The 27,914-nt window shown below is 38.2% G+C and overlaps 1 protein-coding gene across 4 annotated transcripts in view; it reads right to left on the bottom strand.

Moving 5' to 3' along the window:
- CCSER1 (coiled-coil serine rich protein 1) overlaps positions 1–27,914 on the bottom strand; it is a 715,692-nt gene that overhangs the window by 578,110 nt on the left and 109,668 nt on the right. For all 4 annotated transcript variants that reach the window (XM_049815128.1, XM_049815129.1, XM_049815131.1 and 1 more), the window contains exon 4: positions 3,921–4,014. In XM_049815128.1, coding sequence (XP_049671085.1) covers positions 3,921–4,014 — 94 coding nt within the window. The remainder of the gene's footprint in view (positions 1–3,920; positions 4,015–27,914) is intronic.

Raw genomic sequence — 27,914 nt, 5'->3', positions numbered from 1 at the left:
TCCTCTTTTAAAACTCACTCATTAATACCCATTTCTCCCATAAATCCTTCCAATAATATCTTATTTTCTATTCAGAAACAGTCACTAAAATTATGGTAGATCAATACAATTAATTTATTAAATTATTATTATATTTTTAACTTCAGTAGAAAGTCAAAAAGACATATCCTCACCCCAGCAAATACTACTCTTTTCAACCACAGCAGCTAAAAGCAGAAGCTATTGTAAATCGGGCCTTAACAAGAGTCTCTCAAAATCTGGAGCTCCTAATGGTAGTTAAGAGACTTTCTCAATTCACTATTAACCAACCCATCAACTGTATTTAACAACTGTGGCACCACACTTCAGAATTGCCATGTTTCAATGATACAGCCTGCTGCATACAGCCTCCTGACCAAGGAATAGTTTGTGATACTCAAATCAAAGATGTGATGTTAGCCCTCATATTCATGTAATTTGTCATTTTAGAGATATTCATAGGCTCTTGAAGAATAGGAAGTTGCCTGATTCATTAGTTATCCCTCCATAACAACTAAAGAAAGAACTGAATTATTTTCCAATTACACCTCTCCATATTCAACGTATTTGTTAAAATACTGAACAGAGCTTCCCTTTGAACATTTCCCCCCCATGGTAATTCCCCACAGAAATCCTTATAAAGAGCCAAAGTGGGGCACAAGTGAATTGTAATATAGCCCTAGGACTGATGGCCTTAACCAAATAAATGTTATAATCAGCATCAGTATGTAGAACATCAACAGGATTTTTACTGCACTAGAAATAGTCACAGTAGTGTTGACAGCTTTGACTTCCAGAGGAGAATAATTTTAAGGTTTCCATGCAAAAAGCAGCATTTCATGTCATATTTTTATACTCATAAACACCTTCATTTTGATAACGGATCTAGAAGCACATATATTAACTCCCAGTTGACTTCAGTATGATACACATGTGAATGTCAGATATACAGATCCCTTTCAAGTATTAGAGAAACTTAAGGAACTTGTTAGGAACATAAACAAATATTGCTACGAAACTGCTTAAATATGTAAAGCTGACATAACACAGGGCTGAATCCTGTATACAATGGACAGCATGTACCAACAGGGAAGAGAAGGCTCACAAATCTGAACGTCTGGGATTGTCATAAATGATTTTTGGTGAAGCAAGCCACAGGCAAACTATCAAGCCCATTGTCTTAAAGAAGCCTTTACAAAGAGTCCAAGAAACCAGCTACTAGCAAGTACTATGGGAAATCATCTACTCTTGTTTTCAGGCTAGCCACATACTAAAATAATTAAATAGCCCCTTGGTCTTATTTAAATTTGATTAGAATAACAAATTCTACCATAACGGTACTGGCTCATCCTCAGTGTGTAATCCATTGTCATCTTGTTTATGAAGGGGGCAAGAGTAAAGATCTTTTAAAAACATATACTGCTTCCCAATTATCTGCAATAGCTTATATGGTCATGCCCAGAAATATGATCACTTCCAATCTGATGAGCTTGCATTAAACTAGTTGTATATCTTGAATGTGATCACTTGATCACTTCTGTATTCACGTGCTTATAAAAAAAAAAAGCATCAATAATATTTGATAATATATTTTAATTGAAGAAGTTTAGAAGAATTCTATTTGAGTATGAATTGAGAGTCCTATTGGAGAAAACAAACAAGCCCAAAAGTGAAAACAGAGAATGGATTGATTTGGAATTACTAAAAAGAATTTTGGTTGAAAAGTCTTAAATTCTGGAAGTGAGCCACACCTTAATATAGCAATCAGAAAAGCAACTTGTCAAAAATGTTTAGATGTCAGTATCTAACTCTAGGGTTTTATGTACTTCAGTGGTATGTAAATGCTAAAAGACTCTGAAAATCAAGACTCTTATCTCAATATCTTAACACTTACAAAAAACCACATCTAACCATTTTGTGCCAGATCCTAACACAGTATAAAGACATCAGCTTTATTTGGTGAAATTGTGTCACCTTACACTGTGGCTCTATACTTCCAACCTTTCTTCCAACTGAATGATTGAAAAACAACAGTGTCAACTAGGCAAATCCTAAATTTTTTGCAGCTAGACCCCCCACCAAACAAATAATCAAAGAGCAAATACTAGTAAGAGAAACACCTTTGTGCTTAAAGACAATGTAGAGACTGCAACGCGAGTCTCTACGTTACTGCTCAGAATAGAAACGGTCACCATTCTTCAAAGGGCAATGTAGATCTTTCTGTTTTAAAAGCATCTCATTTGCCCTGGATAATGAGCCAAGAGTAGAAGGATTATGTGTCATATCGTATCTCCATCTTAATTACTTTTCTATCAAGTATAATGTTATTCAGGCATTATGATCTTAGCTGTTCTAGAAGCTGCTACAAATCTTTATAGTGGACATAACTTTTCCGTAACTGTTCATTCAGTGCTTTATAAATATAAAGAAGGACAAAACCACAGGTGAGGCCAAGTGCAACATGTTAGGGCAGTTTATTTATGGAAAATGGTTCTGCCAGTTAATTTGTTTCCAACAGGTCAAGGGAATGAGCAAATGTCAACATTATGATTTCTTATAGAAATGTAATGTTTGTTTTTGAAGCTTTTTGACCCATATTTCTTCATCCATGAGTTGACTTTCTGTAACCAGTTAATAGCATTATTCAGTACTAATTAGAAAGAGTAGAAACTTTTCTGTGCAGTTAATTTGTTGCATCCTAGCTCCCAGCAATTTAGGAAACTATGGTCATGCACATATTCCTGCTACAACCTTCCATTCTCTGACTACTTTGCTTTCTACCAAATAAAATGGAAGGGATGTTTTAACCTATAAGCAGATATGCAGAACAGGTTTAAAAAGCACAATACAATGGTTAAATAGAATTATCATAGAGCTAATTCAGATACATTCACAGAGCTATCAAACACAAAACATTTAAAACAGGAGCATAATTCAAGCAGTTTATCTGTAACCATTGCTAAATTTGCATCAAAGGAGGGACCAGAACTGAAAATGGTGCACACCAGCAGGCACATGTCTCATTAACACCACTTCCACACAAGTCTGCATAAATATGCACTATAGATACCTACGTGGGTGGATGGAGAAAGAGGGGTCAGAAAACAGCAGGTAAAAGAGAGGGTGAGAATTGCTCCTGCTTAAAAGCACGTCACTGCCATAACAGAGTACAAACTCAGAGCTCTACCTGTGATCAGTTACAACTCTCACGTACATTTTAAGTCTCTCCGAACCCCGTGGAGTTACCCGGACCTTTCCTGTTCATGGACTAGGCCCTATGCTGTTCCACGTCACAGCCAAAGGAAATGCAGGATTCCCCGCTGCAAATGCCACAACTTACCAAGACCTTGGGTAATCCTATTATAAAATCATTCTGAACACACCACAAATGGACCTTGGTTATTACTATTTATCAAGGCAGTGCAACAGTGCCTCAACCAACCATGAGAGAAAGGATTGAGTTACACTCACATCTCAAGTCAAACCTTCTTTGTTTGAAGCATATTATTCTGGCACACACAAAATGGTATCACAATTATCAGCAATGGTCTTTTTGGTAACTGCCTGGGGTATGTAGCAGTCATTTTAACTATCTAGAAAACCAGAAGGGTCTGCCCTTGGTGCTAGAATTCTTCTGCAGCTGTAAAAATCACTTCCATTTCATAACTGACCATACAAAGTCCAAAAGCAGTGTAAGGAATATCCTTCTCTTAAATGGCAAATGCATTTAGAAATAACACTACAAAATACATACTATTTCCACTTCCAATACAATGACTTTTTTATTTCCAAGTGATTGTACTACATAGATTTACTTTATATTTCTAGAATAATAATATTTCTAAATATATTTTTAGAATAATAATACCTTGCTGAAGATATTCAGTATTCATCTGACTTACCAGAACGATGGTGATGTTGTTCTTCTAGGAGCTCCAAGTCAAGCATTAGGTCATCTTCATCCAACTCACAGGAACCCAAGTTATTCAAAACATCCTAATATATATTTTAGAAAAAAAAAAAAAGAAAAAAAAAAAAGAAAAAAAAGAAGCATTTAGATAGATGTGTTAACCAAACTGTTCTGCACAAAATAATGAACAATCAGATCTGGGAAATACATTTGAGCAGGAGCTACAGAAAATTTTCCTACTAACGTTGGACCAGTGAGAAATTGTATGAAACAACTGTCCAAGTAGAAATGTATTTGTTACCATTCTCTGTTTTTACAGAATCTCGAATACTTAACAAAACCCGAAAAGTACGAGTAATACCATCTATATAACCCTGGGGTTTTTATTCTGTTCAATGATAGCTTCGTGTCTTTCCAAGTTTAATCATGACTTTTTATGAAACATAAAAATGTTATTTTTGGCACAATATAGAAGTATCGGTACTTGTTTTTCATTAAATTTTGGAATTCTAAGCACTGCCTGCCCTTACCAATATACTCTGAAGAGAGATTTATTGTTCTATTTATCCAAGGGATAGAGAGACACAAATTTAGGATAAACAGGAAATTCAGGCACGAATGACCAACTCATGAATTTTTAAGTATTAAGGAGGGTGGTAAAGGCTTACATGGACAGAGAAGAAAGCCTGACTGTGAAGTGTAGCTGGTTGGGTCCTCATTCCCTCTTTGTGATTCATTTTGTTTGCCAAGTTTTAACCACCGACACAAGTTTTAACCACAGACAGATAAGGCAGGTTCTGGAAAGTCAAAAAGGGGTGAGTGATCTACAGTCAAAAGAGAGCAAAATGGTAGCTTTTCGCACTACATTTTTCCCTACAGGATTAGCTTCTCAAAGATAAAATGACTAGTTACGTCGCAGGTAGACATCTTTACTCTGTAAACTCTGAATACAGCAATATCACGTTTTAGGCGTCATTTGTGGTTATGAAATGGTGTTCAGCTCAGGCTTGGCAAAGCCCTGCCTGGACAACCAGTGCCTGCAGCCAGACACAGGAATGACAATCGGTCTCTGAAGAGACACACCGTTGACGGGGGCCAGAGCTGCACACAGGGAACCATGGCTGAAGAAAGTCTCTCCTCTCTGCCATCCAGGGAGAAACAGCAGCGAGGAGAAGGCAACCCACACCCAAACTGTTCACTTCTTTCTTGTTCCCTGTTCCTACGTTCACCACGGGCAACTCTGGAAAATGAGGCACCTGTTTTCTCTAGCCCCTAACAACTTAAAGTTGCTATACTGAATGTATTAAAAGAGATATTAATCTGCCATTTTCTTTCCATGTTTATTTTATTCCATGGTCATTTCTTTTGGCCTGATTCTATCATGATTTTCTCCAGTCACCAACATCTAATCAAAGACAATTCATGCATTCTCCAGCTGGCATCTTGTTTGCATATCTACAAGTGATATTGCAACAGGCTTAATACTTCAGCCCATTTGCAGGCAAAAAAAGTCAGTAGATCCCGCATGAGATGCTGGCACTCCACACATCTCACATGCTCCCTATACAAATGTAACCCAGAGAACATGGGAATTCAGGCAAAAGAGGCCAGATGACTGTTCCAAAGTATCAAGCTGTCTGTAAGATCTCTGTATAGCAATCTGCTGTATGAAAAGCAGAGAAATATAACAGTAGTATACATTAAACTAGCAAAAGCCCTCCCTGACTTCAGTTCCAACCATATTTTTTTACATTCCTTCTTTTAAGTATTTTCCTCCCCAACAGATGCCAATTCTTATTCACACTCACAACTTGCACTTATTCAACCCTTTTGAGTAACTATTTCTTCAAATTCTGTTTTCCACTCTTTCACAAACACCACACAAGCAACACAAGGACTTTTTCTTGCATTCTTTCCCTGGCTTACTATCAGCAGAAGAAAACCTCTTCGTAGATTCAAAACCCACTGCTAATGCTTTCACTGTATTTACAGATGCCAAGCGCAGAAAATGACAATTGTCAAGTGCAGAGACCTCCACACAAGCAGTGAGCAGCATTGTACAGAAAGAAAATATCAAACACATGAACATTAGTGACAAACAGACATCTCATTCCCCTCTGTCTTAACCCAAAGAGCTGCTGACAAGCCTTTGTCATAGTGACTGTTTCTTTCCCTCATGCTGACAAAATACAGACCTTCAGTAATCAAATTAATTATCACTCACTATACAGTACAAAAACATAAAAATAAAACAGGAAAATGCAATATGCAGATGCATCGTATCAGGTTACTGTACCTGATGCTTACGTATACTCAAACTTTTCTAGTCTAGATTTGCATTAACACACAAACCCAAACAAAAACTAGTTCACTAAAAAAAAAAATTAAAGAAAAAGTGTTCTGTATAAAACAAAAGTGGGAGAACATACACTGCTCAATGTTACAGATAACCTAAAACTTAAATAACCTTTGAATCACTGTTAGAGCCAGTGAAACACTGAAGATTGACAATCTCATTTAGGGCTTATGTGTATCCTTTAGTACCTAAATATCTTTCAAAATAGTACCAGCAAGAAATTTCTAAGATTTGTTCTCTGTTCTTTTTCACAAATTCCAAGAGCACTGCCTGACATGAATGAAGTATCTTCAGTCCAATTGTTATTACCAGCTGAATTTCCAAAGGAGAATCAATGATTATGGCAAGTTAACAGCAGATGAACATAAGGAAACCATGTCTAAACAAAGGAAGAGCGTGGGGCTTTTTGCTCCCTTTTTAAATTTAGGTGCTATTATGCACTCGAGTTTGATCAAATGGTATATTAAACTACTCAGAGAATGTACAACACACCTTGTTTATATATTGTTTTATTAATGTAAGAAAAGCATTCTGGTGACAAGTCCAAAAGAACAGTCCCTGCAATTTTTAAGCAACAGCTGAAAGTTTTTCATGCCCGTAGAGGCAAAAGATAAAAAGGTTTAAGTACACAGGTTTGTTCCTTACCTTAAAATTATAATCTATATGACGGCTGACTAACTGAACCCATATTGATATTAATGCCAAGCATCCTTTGATGAGCCATACCAGTAGTAATGAGCATGATTTCATGCTAATTGAGCATCTCTGACATCTTGTGCAATAACTTATGCATGGTCTGAAATCTTGGGAGATTTTCTGCAAATATGTAGTGATTCACCGCTTTCACCAAAACCCAAATTCTGTCTGATTTGGAAAGAGCAAACAACACAAGCAGAACTACAGTTTTCTAAATTGAAGAAACTCCACCGCATTTAAGATGGACCAAAAAGGAAAACTGTTATTGCCTTTCAGGAAGGTCTTCATTTGCCAATAACCTTCGGAGTAGAGACAAACCATGGTCTGTGTATCCTCTCTGTCCTCCGAGGCTGATGGGCACCTGCTCCTCACAGCAACATCTCTGCTTGTCCACCTGAGCTGAGGGCTCCCAGCTGCCTTCCCAACATACCTGTGACCCCCTTGCCTTCTCTTTCCTACAGCCTCTTCAACTGCACCAACAACTGTAGGCAAGCTAAAGTGACAAAGAAAAGCTCCCCCAGGTTTATTTTTCTCAGAAGTACCTCCACCAAGGAAGCAGTCTCCCTCTTTCCCCAGGAGTTCACTTGCTCTTTACAAAGAGACAAATCACAAAACTGGAAACAAACAAATTAAAGCAGCCACTGTCCATCATGGCGAGAATAAAGGCTTGGCAGAGAGCTGCTCTACCTGCCAGGGGTGTCAGTGCTGTCAGTCCAGCTGCTTCCCCGCTCCCACTGCCCACCTCTGCGGGTGGAGTCCTTCCACAGATACAAAACAAATGAACTCATGAATGCATAAAAGCACACCCAAGCAGAGAGCGTTAGTTAGGTTCCCAGGGCTGTCCTGAGTAATATTTTCTAGAAACATACAATAAGAAAACATAATAAGAGAAAAGGGCTCCTAGAATCACCTGCCTAATGCCACAGAAGAGCTCAGCGGTACCCCTGTGGGTGCAGACTGACATCGTCCACCCCTCTGCCTCCTCACCAGGATCCATCATTCCTTTGTTGCTATGACAGTTAGTAACAATTGTAATTTCTTTTTAAGTTTAATATCTCTTGACCCTTTCCCTGTTCTCCCCCTCACTACTGCTGCTGCATTCTTTGAAGAATAACGCAATTAAATTTAAAAAAAAAAAGAAAATAAGAGAGACAGAGATCAAGCCCTAAAGAGCATTCAAAGTGAATAATTTCAAGGCTTTGCTACATAAAGAAAAAGAAATGAATGCTTCCATCAAGGTCCCAAGGAAACATTTGTTGACTATTTATGGTGGCATACCTTTTATTTATTCCAGGAGGCAAACTATTTAGTTAAGGCAGAAGCTCTGCAGCAAAAACCTCTTTATTGACTGTTACAACCCCTTAGAAGCCTTAAGACATATTTCCTACTTCTGGTGTCTGCTTGACTTCTACCATCATTTTGCCTTTATAATAGACCCAAAATTAACATGATGGTGCTTTTTTCTTCCAGTTGATCTGGAAGTTGATCATAACCTGTGAGAAGAACGTATGAACACGCTTACTTAATCCTTAAACTCATTTGCCCACACGTCTCAAGTTTTCCTGGTCAAGACAGGCTGCAGCCCCCGTTTACTTATCAGTCTTTCCACCTTTGACTTGGTGAACTACCACCATTTTTTTAAACAAGTTTCTATTTAAATAGGAGTTTTACAGAGATATTTCAAGTGTTACTAATTCAGAATAAAAAGCACTAATTTGTGCAATGGTTCAGGCTGCTTTTGAGAACTGATAATGGCTGTAGCAGAACAGGATGCTAATCCAAGAATATTTCAAGGCATCACTAACTTTTCAGTAACAATTTTCGTATTCAAAATTCTTTCGGCAACAACAAGAAGTATAAACTGCTGTTTTTCATCCAACAGCTAGGTATCTTACTCAAAGCTCATTGAACTCAATGGTACTCAATTTAGTCGTGACTGAGCCCAGGCGTTCTTAACATTCTTAAGAAATATGACCTAAGAATCGTTTTATTATTAAAAGAAGCGTAGTGATTTGTATGGGTATAGTTCAGAAACAGCTGAAAGGTTACAGGGATAGATATGTATTAGACATATAGCTTGTCCCAGCCAAATGGTGTGTATCTGGATAGTAAGCTTACTCAGGGTTGCTGAAGGGGGCTTTCCTCCTACCTTATTTCCCTCTCTATCTCTGTCTTTCTCTCTTCCCAGCTTCCCTTTCTATAATCACTTAAAGGAAATCTAATGCATAATACATGAATTTTCAGTCCTTTTCCAGAATAGTCAAGTATTTCATTATTTTTAGACCTGTTCCAGCTCAGACTCTCCAATACTTAAAATGTGTTTGAAAGCTGGAATAAATAAAAACAGCTTTAGTAGCAAATACATATAAAGTGCCCCACATAACAGGTCTCAAATCTACTGTTAAGCTTATATCAAACAACAAAAAACAGATAATATTTCTTTATGAAGTCCCTTTTACTATGTTTTTTTTTTAAATCATTATTCCAAATAACCAACTCACACCTATAAATATCTAGTGAAATTACTGCTTATAGAATTACAGTATAGTCCTCTAAAAATTGACTAGTCTAGTATTCAAAAATGACAATAAAACATACATATGAATATACAAACACACTAAAGCATATTATTTTGCTAAGCGATGCAATTCAATTCCAAAATGGACCTAGCGAAATCGTATCAATTGCACAATATATATAAACAAAGCAGGGTAAATCCATGTAGAACCGAATATTTACAACTAATATGCAAAACCAAGATAAATAATTGGGTTTAGGTGACAAATCTGCCCATTTGAAACAACCAGCAATCAACAGCACCAATCAAAAGATACATCTCTTGATGTTTTCACACATTTTTATTCTAGACTTCTTGCTCCCAGACCATTGAAATAATAAAGTAACAGCAAGGTCCTAAAGACAGCAGATAGAGGTTCTCGTCATTACCATCATCTTTGGGTAGTTGTATACGTTATTTTGTAATCTTATTCTAATTAACATGCAGTACCTAGTCAATATGATGTTCAGTGGCTTCTGTTCCTTTTTCATTTTCAGCACTGACAAATTTTGTTTTCCTGAGCAAGGGGATGCAGATTTTTTTTCTGACCAATTTCTGACCACAGGCTGCCACTGGGGCCTGGCATTTCCCAGTGTTTTTCAGGGCTCTTTTACACAGGTGACAGATTTCCATTTCATTACAGTATAGTGATACTGCAACAAAATCTTGACTATTGCTTGGAGATTGTTCAAGACCTTTGGGAACTTGAGGTCCAGTAAGCAACTTAGTGAAGCTACAAGACTAAAGCACTGACATGTTTGCAGTTACTCAGTTCATAAACGTTTCTGTCAGACACGTATATGGCTGAAGATAGTATTCACAGAATAGTTAGCTCCAGTTATATATACGCTGATATAACCTTTACTATCATGAACTTGGAACATATTGACTACATTTTAATCTTTAATGTATCTTTTGATCAACCTTTGCACCTGTGCTCAGAAAACACTTTTCCCTGGAAAGCATTTTGTCACTGTGCTTCCTCTGACGTGTGTCTACAAAAAATACTCACTACTGCTGCAATTCAAACCAAGCATATGAGCTTTGGTCACAGGCATCCCTCTTTGAAACGTTATTCTTCATCATCACCTAGTTATATACAGTTGACATGTACACGTTATATGCATTTCTCCTCAAGAATCTGTAATCCTACTTCACTGCCACTTCAGACTATATCAGGAAAGTCCTAAAATCCAGGGGAATAATTTTTTAAAGTTTTTTTCTGCTGACATAATAGCCTGTGTCTCGTTTGCATAAGTGATTATGCAGCGATCACTGGACTTTCAAAGGTATTTTTAGAAATACAAGAACAAAATTTTAAAAACTCACTTTTCAAAAACATGTTGTGGATTCTGTTTTGTTTTCCTTTCTCCCCATGTTGGCTTCTAGAGATCTTTCTGATCACCTTTCTCTGTGTTATTGTTCTTAACTATTTTCTGAATACAGATTTTCATTTCTTATTGGTTTGGGTTTCTTTTCAAAACGTAAGGATTTAGTGTTCATGCCTCCCCATTGAAACAATGTACTAAATGTGATTTATAAAATCCCTCTTACAGAAAAACATGCTGGTATTGCATGTATAACAGTATTTTAGCATTTAATATTATAGATTCCTTTTTTCCTTCACTGTAGAAATATATGGGGGGGGCTATTTGAGATCAATGCTTTTGCAAAGCACATAGAAAACACACTCTAGGGAGAATAATTTGATGCTTTTGTAAAGTCATATGTACGACAATTCACCTGTATCTACACAGGGTCACTGCATATCTGATGCTGGAAAAGATCAGAATTAAATACTTATTTCAAGTCTGAAATGATTTCTAGAGATTGCCAAAAGATAGTACTTCATCAAAATTGTATTCAGCAAAGGAACATGGCATACAATCAGCATAAGAATGAAAACTGAGATATACTCAAGGAAAAAGAAAGACCTTGAGCTATTTAAAGTAATGTTAACTCCTAGAACCATACCTGAATAATTCATGGACATAATGAAGTATTTCACCTTCTGCGCTCTCCTACACACTTCAAAGGGAAAATGAAAGTACACAAAACCCAGCAAACAGAAAAACCTTTAAAAACACAGAATCCCTGCCAGCAGCCTAGAAATCTCTGTATCAAATATAAAGCTTATGGATGCCTTTCATATACCAAGAGCAGGTTAAAAGCATTCTTTTCTCCTGAATAGCACCACCGAAAAAGCATATTATTCCTTACTCAAATAAACTACAGACTTTAGGAAAAAAAAAAATAAATCTTGTAACATTTGGTGAGAACATTTTCTGTAGCTAACGTGTGGAAATCCATTTATATTATAAAATAATGAGCCCTTAAGAACCAAAGACAGAAAACTATCAGTGGAGGGAACTGTCTTAACTGTAAAGCTCAGACCCATCATACTATTCTTCAAAGTATTTTTTTGCATGCACACTTTCGTGTGCGTAAGGGAAGCGCAGTATTTTCCATCCTATTCTTGTTTCTGCCCTTTTGATTCTCTCTGTGCATTAAATCAATGTCTGCAATGATGCTCCTTTTGCCTGAGTGATTATAACTAATGGACTCTCCTAACAGATCTGTTTGCACTCACCCACACTGGGCTCATTCTCCCACAATATGGTCGGCTCACTGAAGCCACAGAAGTGTAATTCAGCAAAGCCCAAGCACCACTGGCAGCAGAAAGAGGAGCTGACCATGCTCCTGTCCAGCCACAGTGTCAGTCAGGATCAGATGACAGGGGAAAGTGGCACCTACCTTCAGAAGTCCACAGACAAAAGCATTTGAGCAAATACCATGTTGATATACAGCACCAAAGTTCACTCTCCCCACGTTAACCAGCTTTCCTATCATTGTGACAGCACGCATAGGGCTCATATAGTAGGGTACTTTGACACCTTGAGGTCACTAGCCCACCTCCCACTGCAAACCTACAAGGGCTTCTCTTCCTACATAGCAGCTGTAGATGCTGCCAGCTGGTCTTGGATACATTTGCTGCTGTTGAGTCATCCAAACACTACAACACTGGCAAGGATAACATGCAGCCGAAAGCCACGGGTTGGCAGCATTGATCATAGTGCAATAGTGTAACCTACCTCTAAGAGAGCACCTTCGCAGGAGTAACAAAAGCCACACTTAGTATTAGCTTGCCTTGAACTCGGCCATATGCACACTAACACGGAGGAGCAATAGCCAGTTTTTTTGTAACACGGAAATGCCACTAATAGTTTAACTGGTAGCATACAAGTATCTTATAACACTGCTAAGCACAGGTATATAAATAACATGCAACTCCAAAGACTCAGAGAATGGTGGTGTATTTGCACAAACGTTGATACAGCAAAACATGCAAGCTGACAACAAAGGCTGTATAACAGGCAGGAAAGGTGTGTGATGGAACCCGAACTAGTCCTGGTCCCAAAAACTCGATGACCTATAGGAGAGGCAGATAAGGTCCTCTCCCTTTCCTTTTGGGGAAGAAGCCAAGAAGCACAAAACCACCAAGGCTGAGCGCGTAAAGATGGGGAAGGAAGACACAGCACACTTTGGTTCCAGTTTCCAACACCTGAGAGCACAGGAGCTTGGCCCCACAGCCTCAGTGAGGGCAATGGCCGGGATCACCGCCATCACCGGTACCCACACCCCAGTGAAACTGGCCTCCTTTGTCAGTCTCCTAAACTCCATTGCAGCCATCTTTAATTCCTACACTTACATACGCATACATGTATGTGCACACACCCACTTGCAACACACAGACCAGCTGCACAGACAAACAGCTCTTAGAGAGCTGGGAGGCAACAGGTGCCCTCAGCATTTGAAATTTAGCATACTTTATGCATTTATGATTGCAATAAATCCAGGTTCAAGTCGACCCTAGGTAAGGATCAGCTCTTGACAAAGCTGATAAAGACAGCAGTCACGTAACCTTGAATTCACTATCTAGCAATAGCATATCAAAGACACATTTAAAATGTGCACAAGCTTATGTGCACCAGAAAGCTTGAGATTTGAGTCTGTGAATAAAAGAAAAAACAGTATCATTTCAGACAGAGAGGCACTTTGCTTACTATTTGCCATTCCTTCAAGTAATTCTGGAGCACTCAGATTCACTTTGGTTATGAACAGAATCAAGACAATTAGATTTTCTGTATTCAGAAAGGAAAAGGTGTGTACATTTTTCAAACATCGATGTAAAATTTCATTAACAGAATCCTAGAAAAAAAAATTCTTCTATTAAGAAAGTATGAAAACTCAGTCAAAGAAATGCAATAAAGCTTAAAATGACCAAATAAAGCCTCCTTTAATAGATTTTTTTTTTTTCCCCCCTCACTCATACACACATATGCTTTCCTCCCAGCAGAGGGATACATCTGCAACACATAATTTGCTTTGTGGATTAGTTAATGTTTTTACAGCTTTTGTAATAGGCAAAGCGCTATGCAAACATTCTAGTGCAGTCATAATCATCATATAGCTTTGGGAAAGTTTTCTACATCTCATGTGCCAGATTTTTCTGCCAAACAGAAAAAGCTCCTTGAGTATCTCTATCCTGCATTTATATGGAATATAATTTAGACCATACTGTGAAGTTTATTTGTATATACCTTAGAGATGTGAGTAAAACAGGTTATTCAACACATGGATTGATCAGGTAAATTTTTCCAAAACCATTCAAATTAAACACATAACTTACAGCTAAACCTTTTGCGATTGAACTTCGGCAATGAGAAACTTCCAGCTGTGTCCTGACAGCACACAAGTCGATACTTCAGCCAACATTTAAAGGGTCAAAAATTGCTTTACGACATCTAATCAATCTCCAATTTCATTTTTTAATTTTCCTGGCCAGTAGTACACAAAGAGGGAAAAAAAAAAAAAAGGGAAAAAAAAAAAAATATAACCATACAGTTAGTGAGGGCCTGGCTTCCAAAAAAAGAAACATTTAAGTTCAGGGGATACAAGAGGGAGAACCTTAGCATTTATAATCTTGATAAACCACTACCACTCCTAAGGGGCAAACCATGGCAATCTCTTTAAAGAATATTATTCTTCTGATGAACCACATCAGAACAATTCTCCTTCTGCCACCATCCAGCACCAGCCACATTCATCTGGCAGAGACAGCTGAATTAAAGCCCCATTTCCCCAAACAGGACTAACATTGTTTAGCATGTGTTTTCAGTATTTCTGAAAAGCAATGCAGGAGAGGGTACATGTATGGTACCAAGCTCAAAACCCGATCAATTCTTCTTGCAAATAATCCCTCCCCAAAATGTCCCAGTTCTAGTTTTATCACCTATACTGTTGGAGTCAGTATTTTTGGATGCTAAATGAATATAATCTCTTTTATGGCTTGAGTATTATTTCATTTCTAAGAAAAGACTAAGATTTTCTACATATGAAAAACTCAAAACTCTCCTAGACATATGATTAAATAAAAAAAAAAAATTGTCTAGTAACAGGAAAATTTAATACTTTTTCCCTCCCAATATTATTAAAAGCCAATTCAAGGCTGAACCTTCTGTTTCTAATTCTAATTTGTAGCTGATAACATTGGTGATAAATCACTAAAAAGTAAGCCCTGTAAATGAAACCACAAGTGACCCTTTACTATAGCATCATTAATGCAATATCATAATAGATATGCTATTGCTAATATTATTTGAATTCTTTCTGTTTCCATGGTAACTTTGGCCTACGGCAGCTCTGGTAAACAGGGTTTTAAATCATTCTTTGAGAAAGGCTTCTGCTCAGATGTCATTTTTCCACTAGCACATACTTTTTCCCCACTTTATTTTGGGTTTTTTTTGGGGTTGGTTTTTTTTTTGGAAAAAGATGTGATGGCAATTACTGGTCCAGAAAACAGATTTTGTTTGTTATTGCAGTTGAATGGGCAGTGAATTGAGAACTTGAGGAAGCAAGGCAACCTGCAACAAGCTTTGACTAACATCAGCAGTACAAAACGCAATATTCCATCCTGGAGAGGTATCTAAATCTCACAGAGACTGAGAAACAACAATCCCTTGCCGGAAATTCTGTCCTGCATACATTTTACAGGCTTTGTTACTTCTCCTCTGTACTCTTTGATGTTTAAAATTACTCTCTCTTTCAGTATCCACATGTGCATTTTCTTCTAACAAATATTTAGGCCCCTAGACATCAGAATGGAACCAGTGTTAAATTCTTCCCCATGACTTACACAGGTGCTTAAACTGAACAGAAAACATTGGTTTGCCAGACATGCCGAGCTTAAGAAGAGAACAGTATACTGGTATCACCTGGCTTTTTTATCTGGATTCAGAGATGACCAAACCTGTACGTTCAGCTGCCAGTCACCTTGCCAACCACAACCAGGAATAATCAACAGAATCTGGTTGTGTTACATCATTTGTGCTCCCCCCGCCCCCCCAAAAAATCCGTTGAAGAAATAGTATACTATTACAGGGACAATCTCCTTGTAGGAGCAAAGTGGAAATACCTGAGAACTCTTGGAGAGGCATAACACTGCCCGAACTAAGGCCAGGGCAGATATTTAGGCTATACCTTAAGCTTTTGGGCACCCCTGTCTCTTCAACCTACCCCAACAGCAGCACTAGTTTTATTACTGCTTCAGAGCCCAAAGAAGCAGCTAAAGATGATTCCCTTTGTAAGGCAATGAATTCACAATCCATTTTCAGTACAACATAACCCTTAGTAATGTTAATTGCATCACAAACTGTTACTTGCTGGCAGGACATCCAATTCTTCAATAATTTCGTGGAGTCAATATAGCTGTTTACAAATCAGACTGATGTCAGGTTTATCAGATTGGGAAAATGTAATTGCTGATGCATTCTAACCAGCGAAAGCTCAAATAATATTGTTACATATAACATATATATACATACATATGGAGCCCACATAATGTTATACACGTATTGTAGAGATTGGATCAGCGTCTGGTTCCTCAGAAGAAAACAGTATTCTAAAAAACTATGTACCGGATTTGCCACAAAGTGAAGCACAAAACCTGTTCTTCACTCTCCTTATAGGTCTTTTACCCGTAATTCTGTTTCCATTTATTTCTGTTCACTGTGTGGCTTTGCAGTTTAAATGGCTTCTGCAATATTTGACAGTTTCCATTTTTCCTATAAAATTTAACAGAAATAATGTGCATATAATAAAGAATAGCAAAGACACAGCATATTTTTTGTTTAAAAGGGCAATGACTGAAAATATGCACTCCCTTAATCAGGAACTTACTTCTTAAAGGCTCTCTGGTTTGCAATTAAGTATCATATATCTAGTCACAGAATTCTTCATCCTGAGCACATGAAAAGTCTGCTATTTGAACAAGCAGGGATGTGTAGCTTATTACGCCAAGTTAGACATCAGACCCAAGACATTCAGGAACGACTTAGCTCTGCTAGAAAGTACTCCAAAGACCTTTTTCACTAATCAAAATTTATGCATCTTCCGTCTAGACAGTGACTGAAACTCTTTGAGGTCATGATGACACTGTCAGAAACTTTCTCAAATCCTTACCAAAAAAGACTGTCATTATAATGATCTTCATTTGCCATTAATTCTCAGCTGCTTAATTTAGTAGGGTGGAAAGCATTCCCCCCAGTACTAATTGGAATAAATTTTTCATTTAATAGTCTAACACGCTCCCATTTTGGGCTTTTTTTTTTGCTTTCAGTGAATCAATGCTCTCATTATTTGTTAACAGCTAGCTGCTCAGGGCATACTGTTAAGAGGCCTACAATAAGATAGCCTCCTGGTCAAAAGTCTAGGTTTAAAAAGTATCAGCACCACATACATCACAGGGTAGGCTTCTTTAGTACAGCTATGATTTCTTTCAGAAAGAGGTAAAACACAGTCTTCTGTTCTGTTTTGAATAGAATAGTGACATTTAGAAGTTCAGTTAACAAAACATTGCTGTTTCATTGCCTTTCTAAACAGGCAACACCACAAAAATCCCGACTTGCTCAGCATCAAGGACAAGTTTTTATCCCATAATGTGAATAAACCGGATCCTCATGGACTAGGCTTCAGTAGGGCCATCACAATAAACTCATCTGGAGAATACTTACCATGAAATGTTATTCAGCATATAACAACACATAACCTTAATGCTCAAATTTATGCTAAGAAGAACTTGGACACTTAAATTAAGAAACCTGTCCTTAATGTCTTTGTAGTCAGGACCTTACAGAATAAACTGAAATATTACACACCAAATATTTACGTCTTAGCAATAGCAGATTGCCATTCATTTCAAATGTTTACTAGAACGAGGAAGCACTTGAACTATACTTTTCAGTATGGCACTTCTATAGTACTTGTACTATACCAACATTAGTGACGTTAAAACTACTTGATTTTCTCTTGTTGCCTTGATTTTCACCCAGATTCAAACCTCACTTCAGTCAATGGGTTCTAATAATACTTTCTACAATGATTAGCAGGCATCTTGACACACCCAAAATAGAGTGACATGTTCTTTCTTGGTCAATATCCCTATTTTCAAGATGCTTTTCTGCATGTAAGCACCTTCTGTAACTGCTCTTGCTTTTCGGGTAAGATAAGAGGACAGCAAAGAGGTTTTAGAAAGTGCAGTAGAATCTACATAAATATTAGATTCTACTGGATGTGCTGATCAAAAGAAATCTGATCAAATATCAAAGCCCATATCTTCTACAGCCTTAATTCTGTATGAATAGACTGCATTATGCCAAAAATTAGTTTTGGTTTTCTTTCTATTTATTGGAGTCATAAAGAAAATATAGTCACTATAATAAAGCCAGCACGTATAAATGCCATTCTGGTGTTCAGTACTATGCAGGACTATTATTCCCAGCTCTGCAGTGGAAGCACGCCTGTACTTTTACAAATGACAACTTTTTAGCCTACTTTCCTAAAGAACAAGGTTGATGTCATCTCATCGTCTAAGCACAAAATTTTTTTTTTCTTTTCCCAGGAAATTTTGAACCTCTTTACCAACATTAACTGAATTGGACAGAAAGGTAGCAATCCTAAGAGAAAATGCAGAAGCTAAGCAACAGCAGATATGTGGATCAAAGTGTGAGACTCAAGCAGTGCATCTGCTACGAGCAAAAGTGCTGTACAAACTCACACCTTACAACGGTGGGTATGAAATATCCTTTTTTCTGGACTGTAGGAAGTTTCAGCTGAACCCTACATCCTTCTTTGGTAGTGACACTGATCCATCTGTACCAAAACATGAAAACCCTTGCAAGTCAGGTTTCCCTAGTTCCGGTGCTCATAAAACTCATTTGCTTGTTACACAATCAAACAGTGAATATTCCGTGATTACTTTCCATACACTAACTAATACAGACCAAATCAACATCCTACTGTTTTTAGAAGAGAAATCAGAGACAAGGTGAAATTACTCCACAGAATGAGAAGGCTGCACTGCTGGGACCAGAACACAGTCTTTCATTTCTGCTCCTCCTTTATTCAGCAGTACCAGGCAATTACTTAATTTTATTGTATCGTAATTTGAGCAACAAACCACCTAGTGGAACTGACTAAAAAAACAAGAACTCTTTATTTGCCAGAGGTTCTTAAACAGGTTTGTCTGTGCTGCCATACTAGCTGCTAAACCCCCTGTGTCCGTCCTTACAGCTCCTGAAACAATGAGCGTGTACCAGCATAATCATACGTAGCCTACTGCTACTAAGGGAAGGGAAAGGGTTTTCTTCTTTAAATCTGTACTCACTTCAGATAGGTGAGTATCCTAAGCTGTTAGAGAACTATATACAAATCATTGTAATCAGAGATTTACTGAGTTAAAGGTAAAGTGTAAATGCTACAGTTGTATTATTTATAAACATGTGATAATTGAAACTGACTGAGGAACAGGCATGTTCCTTCAATGCAGACACGTGCAAATACAGAACATGAATTCATCTGCTTCAGCAGCACCCATCACCACAAACACACGATTTCAGGATCTTCCTCCCTGCTCCGACCCACAACTGAACAGAGCCCATTTAAAAACCAATGACCAGGTAATAAAAGGTGTAAGGAACGGTCCTACCTGAGAGATGACCAGTTAGTTATGGCTTTAACCTCCTAAAATAGCTGTGCCACACAGATGCAACAGCCCTGTTGCCCAACTAGCAGAGATTTAGGAGGGCAAGAGGCATTCATTTGAAAGTACTGGGCTAGAACACCAAAAAAACCAACCACCACCAAACCAAACCAAACATACCTGCTTACAACTACAAGCACATTGAACTAATTTCAGTTTTCATCTGTTCTTTTAGGGGATGACAAAGGGAAAAAAAAAAAAATAAAACTTTGTTTTCCTTCTGCCGGTCACTATCTGAGCAGTACTTCATCATGAGTGTGATGAGCCTCCACTGGTCTCAGCTCCAGTCCTGCACTTCAGCCACAAAGCAAGGGCCCTTCTACACTCCAAATAATTTGACAGTATGTACTTCCTTCTTCAAGAAGAAGATTCAGACTATCCATAGAAGAATGAACTACAGAGATGTAATAAGTTTGTTGTTTTCCTTTCCCTCAGGATACGCAGGAGGCTAGCACTGCAAAATTTGACAATACAGTGTACCAATGAAAGTTTGGCATTCTGATCCCTGGGAAAAAGTCCAGTATAATCTATGAGAATGTAAACATCAAATGTTAAAAAACAAACAACAAAAAAAAAAAGAAAATATTTGTGTGCAAAAATGCATGTCACACAGTGTTCTTTGGGTACCACCCATGAACAGAGCAATAACTGTTCATCTCTAGGATTTTCCATGAACTATCTACAAAAGTAAAATACTACACTAAAGATTCTTGTATCATTTATCAAATATAAAGCAGAGAAAAGCTACCCATAAGCATGTATTTGCCATGTATAAAATAGGTCTCCAAAATTATCTATCCTTACTATTTTATAAGGTTACATTAATAGACCTATGGTTTGTGGGCCATAAAAATCCAGGATTCAGACTCATACCTTTGAATATTTCCCAGTGGAAGATACGCTTGCATTGCTAAAAGTAGCATTCTTCATATGTTCCACTTACTGCATGAGTTGGGGTAAGTGTCCAAGGAAAAGTAGATTTCACGCCTTTTGGAAAAAAAGCAGGTGATAATCTGCTTTTACTCAATGACACTCTGCTTTAAAAAACGCATTTGCAGGGGAATCAGAGCCAGTATATGATTTGCTTTGTTACATAGCTTGCAAAAGCCTTCTAACTTACTATAAATAATATTAAACTTGTATCTTTATCTTCTTTGGATATGAAACCAGAGAAAAACTTGAAACCTGATTATATTTTGCTTTTATTTTTTGAGTTTGATGAAGCTATAAACTAGGACTCCAACTTGATACTTGAAAGGCAGCATAACCTAAAGGAATATCAGTCAACTGAGAAACTGTGAGCTTTGATACACTTTCTGCTTCATTACATCAGGTAATCTCTTCAACCTGAAGGTACTGTCTCCACTCCTACTCCATGTCTGTCTAGCTTATTCAAATAGTAAGTCTTAGAACAAATGACTCTGTTAGTAAATTTTTTTCACTCACATTCAGCAGGAGATTCTGCAGGGACAGCTGAGAAGACCACCAACCCCATCTCTGCTCCATCCCTCCTCTACTTTATTGCAACCTTATGAGGACACATGGAACAAGTATTCAGTTCTGAACTTCCACAAGTTACCACTAGAAGTGTTAAAATAAATTTCTTTATGGTAATTTATCTTAACGGTCTGTGATGTAAACTTTTGTGACCCAGGAGCAGTCATTTATTATATTCTGCTTTCTCAGCCAAAAGAGGAGTCAGGTGGAAAACGGAGAGCTGTAACTGTCTCAGCCGTAATAGCTTCTTTCACTTGCAGCATTCTATGCCTATGCAGAACACCAAGTGTGTCTTTCAATCAACGTCTTTATGCCAGTGTTCATATACTAAAAAAACAGAAATCATGACAATTTAGTGCTTTATTAAACAAAGAAAATTCACAGATATCATTACTTCTTTTTTTGCATATTGTCATAATGCATGAAATTTAGCTCCTTCATTTGTGTATAATGTCTGTGTGCTATTAAATCATTCTTTTCTGAAATGTCTTGAGACAATTTATAGTAAAAAGGAAACCAAGCCTAACCTCTATTATGCAGCAATACAGAAGGATTTTATTTTCCCATCCATATAGTACTTGCATTGCTACCAAGCAACAACTGGATACTCTAGCTCTACTACTCAAAAAGCTGCAAGTTTCTTTTCCAGCCTCTTGCTGCTTAGAGGCAGAGTAAAAGCACGCTTGAACCAGCCAGTCCATCACTTCACTCAGAGCATTTCTCCATGTCACAAGCAGAACTGCTTAGCCTACCAGCTGCCCAGTGCCTTTAGGCATCTCTTCCCTGTCGGCCATACCACACGACTCTGAAGTTGAAGCTTGGCACCTAAACCTGTAGAGCTTCAACGTAAGGATTTGACTTGCCATGGTAATTTATCTGTCAGGCTTCGTTACTGCTGAGCAATCTCAGATACTTCCAATCCCAAGGACGACGTGCTGCCAATTTCATAGCATTGCAGGGTTACTGCTCCCTGGCTATGACAATGGCGTCATCAGAAATAAAAGCTCAAAGAGCCTTCCTTGTCACAGGCCTCATCTGCTGAGAAACCTTTTTATACGCTGCACAGTGGCATAGATTCTCCTAAATGCTTCCAAAATATTATCACACTGTTATTTGTATAAAATAAGGAAAACATAATTTATGTTTTAATCAAAAGGCTTAGCTATCATACTACACAAGAAATCAAGCAGTGTTCTACTCCGAAGCACAGGCACATTTTACATCAGCGTTCATTGTTACAAAGAAGCCTACTGCCACCGAGTGGCTAAGAGGAAAAATAAGTTTATTGGCGAAATGCACTGAGTGCAGAAAGCCTGTAGATCCTAATGTTGATGCATTTCCCAAAAGAATGACTTTGAATGGCAGTTGGCGGTCTGAGTTAAGAAAGTCAGGCAATCAAAAATTAATTTCTAGGCACAACAATCAACAGACATCTTCCTGGATCTCTGAAATCAGAGACAAATAGTGCATTGATACCACACAGCATAAGTGCTTTCAATTTTTGCCTCAGGGTTCTGTATCATAACCTTAAACTATAATGGAAAGATATATGAATTTAAATATTAATGCTACCCAGAATTTAAGAAGTACATCATTATTGCTGTTATCAGTGGCAGACATGATATCTTTCTGGCATACTTTTAAATTAACTCTGCATCCAGGAGTTCCAACCACACTGTCTGTTATACTTGGATTTCAACCAAACACACACATGCTTTCTTTTCAAACTAAAAATAACAGGATGATATGGTACTGCCTTCTGCCCTTTATATATAAACTTTATATTTTAAGATGTCACTTGAAAAAAAAAGCTTTTAAAATGTGAATTTAAAAAAAAATGCCAAAAGGATTTTTTAAATCCTCAGAACAAATTCCCACATAAAAAGAAAAAAGCACTTAACTTGTGATTGATAATCACTTATCTCAATGCTTATTTCTTCATGGGAGCTCTTAAACTGGGCTGTTAGGGGACTGTGGTCCACTCCTGGTGATTTGAAGGTACAATGAAAGAAGACACGGTGCAAGTTCTTCAGGTGTGACTTGTCATTTTCTCTTAGTGATATAAAAAAACGAGTATAACAATCCTAACAACTTTCTGTATCCATATACATTATATCACATGGTTATGCATTACACCACATAAATATTCTAAATGTCTTTGTTCCATTATAAACAAAAATGATTGCTCAGAATAGTGAACACTGTCTTCTGTTTCATGTGATGCACAGTACTACAAACACTAATAGAATCATAGAATCATTTGGATTGGAAAAGACCTTTAAGGTCATCAAGTCCAACCGTAAACCTAACACTGCCAAGTCCACCACTGTCTATGTCCCTAAGCACCACATCTACACATCTCAAATACCTTCAGGGATGGTGACTCCACCACTTCCCTGGGCAGCCTGTTCCAATGCTCGAGAACCCTTTTGGTGAAGAAATTTTTCCTCACATCCAATCTAAACCTCCCCTGGCACAACTTGAGGCTATTTTCTCTTGTCCTGTTGCTTGTTCATTGGGAGAAGAGACCCACACCCACCTCACTACAAACTCCTTTCAGGCAGTTGTAGAGAGCAATTAGGTCTCCCCTCAGCCTCCTTTTCTCCAGGCTAAACAACCCCAGTTCCCTCAGCCACTCCTCATAGGACTTGTTCTCTAGACCCTTCATGAGCTTCGTTGCTCTTCTTTGGACATGCTCCAGCACCAAAATGTCTTTCTTGTAGTGAGGGGCCCAAAACTGAACACAGTATTTGAGGTGCAGCCTCATCAGTGCCCAGTACAGGGAGACGATTGCTTCTCTAGTCCTGCTGGCCATACTATTTCTGATACAAGCCGAGATGCTATTGGCCTTTTTGGTGACCTGGGCACACTGCTGACTCATAGTCAGCCGGCTGTCGACCAACACCCCCAGGTCCTTTTCTGCTGAGCAGCTTTCTAGCCACTCTTCCCCAAGCCTGTAGTGTTGCATGGGGTTGTTGTGACCGAAGTGCAGGACCCAGCACTTGGCCTTGTGGAACCTCATACAATTGGCCTCAGTCCATCCATCCAGCCTGTCCAGATCCCTCTGGAGAGCCTTTCTGCCCTCAAGCAGATCACCACTCCCACCCAACTTGGTGTTGTCTGCAACCTTACTGAGGGTGCGATACTCAATCCCCTCGTCAAGATCATTGATGAAGATATTAAACAGAACTGGCCCCAATACTGCGCCCTGGGGAACACCACTTGTGACCAGCTGCCAACTGGATTTAATTCCATTCACTACCACTCTTGGGGCCTGGCCATCCAGACAGTTTTTTACCCAGCAAAGAGTACACCCATCCAAGCCACGAACAGCCAGCCTCTCCAGGAGAACGCTCTGGGAAACAGTGTCAAAGGCTCTACTCAAGTCTAGGTAGACAACATCCACAGCCTTTTCCTCATCCATTAAGTGGGTCACCTTGTCATAGAGGGAGATCAGTTTAGTCAAGCAGGACCTGCCTTCCATAAACCCATGCTGACTGGCCCTGACCACCTGGTTGTCCTGTACGTGCCGTAGTAGTTTGCACTACTAGCTGACGGTTTCAACTCAAGCACAAAGCAAAGAAAAATTGTCTTCAGATTCATTTTTGCACACCTGAAAGTCCTTCCACTTAGGTCAGAGAAAATAACAGCCTCTGACATAAGCAATCTTCCTGTACTCTAAGTCACCAATGGGCAAAAAAAGAAAAAGTTGCTAAAGATTACATTTATTTTTTGAATACTGGGAGGTAGTTAAATTCCATATCAAGTTAACTCTATTCATAGGTTGCTTGTGCACTCAGACAAGAACTCCTGATTTAATCTCTACAGTCTAACTAAATAATCTTTGCTGCTTTTAGCTGATATTACACCTCCTAACGTGATGTGATACAAATGGAAGTAAAAGAAAAAGACTCTGGGAGGAGCTAAAAGCAGCCTGCCATTAGTGTTGAGAAGATTAGAGAGAAGACAGAACCAGGCTCTTCACAGCAGTGCATGGCACAAGGACAAGACATAAGAGACATACATTGAAACAAGAGGTTCAGACTGGATATAAGAAAAAAATCTTTCCATTCCCCATGAGGACAGCCAGGTACTGAAACAGTTCCTTGAGGCTGTGCAGTCTCCAGCCTTGGAGGCTTTCAAGACCCAGGTGGATCAAGCCCTGAGCAACCTGGTCTGAACTCACACCTGGCCCTGCTGTGAGAAGGAGGTCAGACCAGCAACATCCTAAGGCCCCTTCCAACCTGAATGATCCTGTGATTCTACAAGAAACTATACGCATAAGGCTTACAGAGACAAGAGATCTATCTTCCGATTTGGTATTTTAAGTTAAGCTAGTAAGAAAAAAAAAAAAACAGGAAAACATCAGAAGCACAAAACATCACAAACAAGAGACAAGGCATTTCCAAAAGCACTATTAGGAAAATAAGCTTGATTCAAACTAGCAAAATAAGTATATCACTGTTTATCATGTGATAATTTTCCAGTGAAGATAAGGTAAGAAAATCAGAGTTCCTTTCACAGACAAGTCTTGTATTAAATACATGTTCAAGCAGAGGTTACTATCTGTAGAAGCCCAGAGACTTTCTTGAAAATTATTAGGGCAAGTTAGATGGGATTCCTTACCAAATAAGGTTGTGCTCTCAATGACATCCAAGAAAGAATTTGCAATCTTCTAGATATCAAATATCCATCCTATTCTTTCACTTACTATCTCCAGACACTTTTTTCTTTTCTTTTTTTTTTAATCATCAGTTGCATTATGTGTTTAGAATTAAGAGAAGTCCTTCCTTATCTATTTGTGTGTAAAGCCTGTGGAATCTTGACTTCTAATAAGGGGGCCGCTGAACATTCCTTGTTCTCTGCTCGTGGCTGGCAGTCAACACACAGCAATTATAAATACAAATGGAAAGTAACTATTTCCCTGAGGATACTGTACAGGAGGAAAGTTTCGTTCACACACCATTCAAATAAGCGACCAAAGCATCTTCTCCATTCTGCGGTTGTTTGATGTACAGAATATTTTTCTATGACTGTGAAAAAACAGTCTCCTTTCCAGAGGTAGACTTCCAAATTTATGAGTTATGAAATTACCTTATGACACCACAGTTTCTTATTAGAGTACTGCTGAAGAAAAATTTCGAACCCATTTGCATCTGCTGATACAATATCATAGGACTACGTTTTATGCTGACAGATAAAGGAGTCATTACTACTACTAAATTTTAAAAATAAAAGTTTGCAAAAAAATTAAGATTATAGGGTTTTGTAATTCATTTTGAAGCTTTTCAGTCTCTGGACAGTAAATTCTAATGAACAGCAAAACTCTCTATGTGAAATTCAAGTAATTTCTGGTCTGTCCACAGGTATATTTGGAGCTTACATTACAAGAAGTCCACAATGTAGTAGGTGTTCTGCAAATTTATCCAAAGGCAATGTAGTGGCACTAGGTGACTTGCTCATTTCTTACAAAACAACTCATTGAATCAGCTGCTTGGCAAAGGCAACAAAGCAGTCATGAGTTCAGGTGCAGTGTCCCTCAGACCATCCTACCATCGCACAGGCTTGCAAATTAATCAAACACCATCCCAAGAACATTTTCAACTATTCTTTATCCACAGATAAGAGTCATGAAACTCCTTTAAACAGAACTTGGATTTCAGAACACAGATGTTACACTCTACCAGCTAAAAACGCAAAGCTAATCAAATTTCAGGAAGTGGTTTTGGACTGGAACTACTCATTGACTAACAGGAGCCAGGAACAAGACCAAGAAACAGCACTTTTGAATTTACTCACTTATTAATGAAATGACTGCCCCAACAGTGCAGCCTCCAATGAAGAATACTTCTGCCGTTATGGAGTAAGTGGGCAGCAGAAATGTGTGACTTACAGGTCAGCACAAGCATCATTACTTCAAAGCACTTGTTCAGAAGCAGGTCTGTAACTGAGCATGTTTTAGATGGGGCCTTTACTTACTCTTTTAGGGAAGTCTGTTGCCTGGCTGCAGACAGACCCACATCAAATGGGGGCTCTGCTTAAGAGTTTTACTGTGCAAGTCACAGTGCTCTTCTCACTCTTTAGAATTACAACAACAGTGTAGTGAAAAGGATTTTTTTGGTGAAAGAGACACTGACAAACACTTTCATTAAACTCCCAGAAGCTAAAACTATCATGTAAATTCAATGAAAGGTACTTTCTTTTAAAACCAACAAAATTCAGAATCTTCCTATTCCCGTTTCACTTTAGCTGGATATTCAGCCCTTGTTTCCCCAAATTCCTGACAGTCTGATACAACCATAACCATATGCTTTTCTTTCCTCACTATCACTATGACATTTTCCATGCTGGGTTTTTTGGTTTTGTTTTGGATTTTGGTTTGGGGTTTTTTTGTTTGGGTTTTTTTCTCATTTTAGATGTTCTTCATAAGCAGCACAAACACAAGTTCCTGATTTTCAAAAGTGAAATTGTAGACATGCTAGTCAAGCCCTGCATGAACACAAAACAATTCCATGTCATTAGGAACCAGACCTTTTGCCTTTTTTTGAAATGTCCAAGGTTTTTACAAAAAGGACACAGCTGCCTTACAATTGCCAGAACAAGCATAATTTAACCATATGGAATCATCTGAAAAAGGTCCAGTTTTGACTCAGCTGGTTTGAACACCATCCAATCCTAGTACCAACATCAACACTCTCAACCAAAGCAAAACTTAGCAAGCATCAATGTTTTGCGCTTCTTTCATTTTTCATCTCAGGATCCAGATAATTCAGGATATGCG

Source organism: Accipiter gentilis, chromosome 12 (genome assembly GCF_929443795.1).
Source record: "Accipiter gentilis chromosome 12, bAccGen1.1, whole genome shotgun sequence".
Classification (NCBI taxonomy): Eukaryota; Metazoa; Chordata; class Aves; order Accipitriformes; family Accipitridae; genus Astur; species Astur gentilis.
This window is presented reverse-complemented; position numbering and strand designations above follow the sequence as displayed.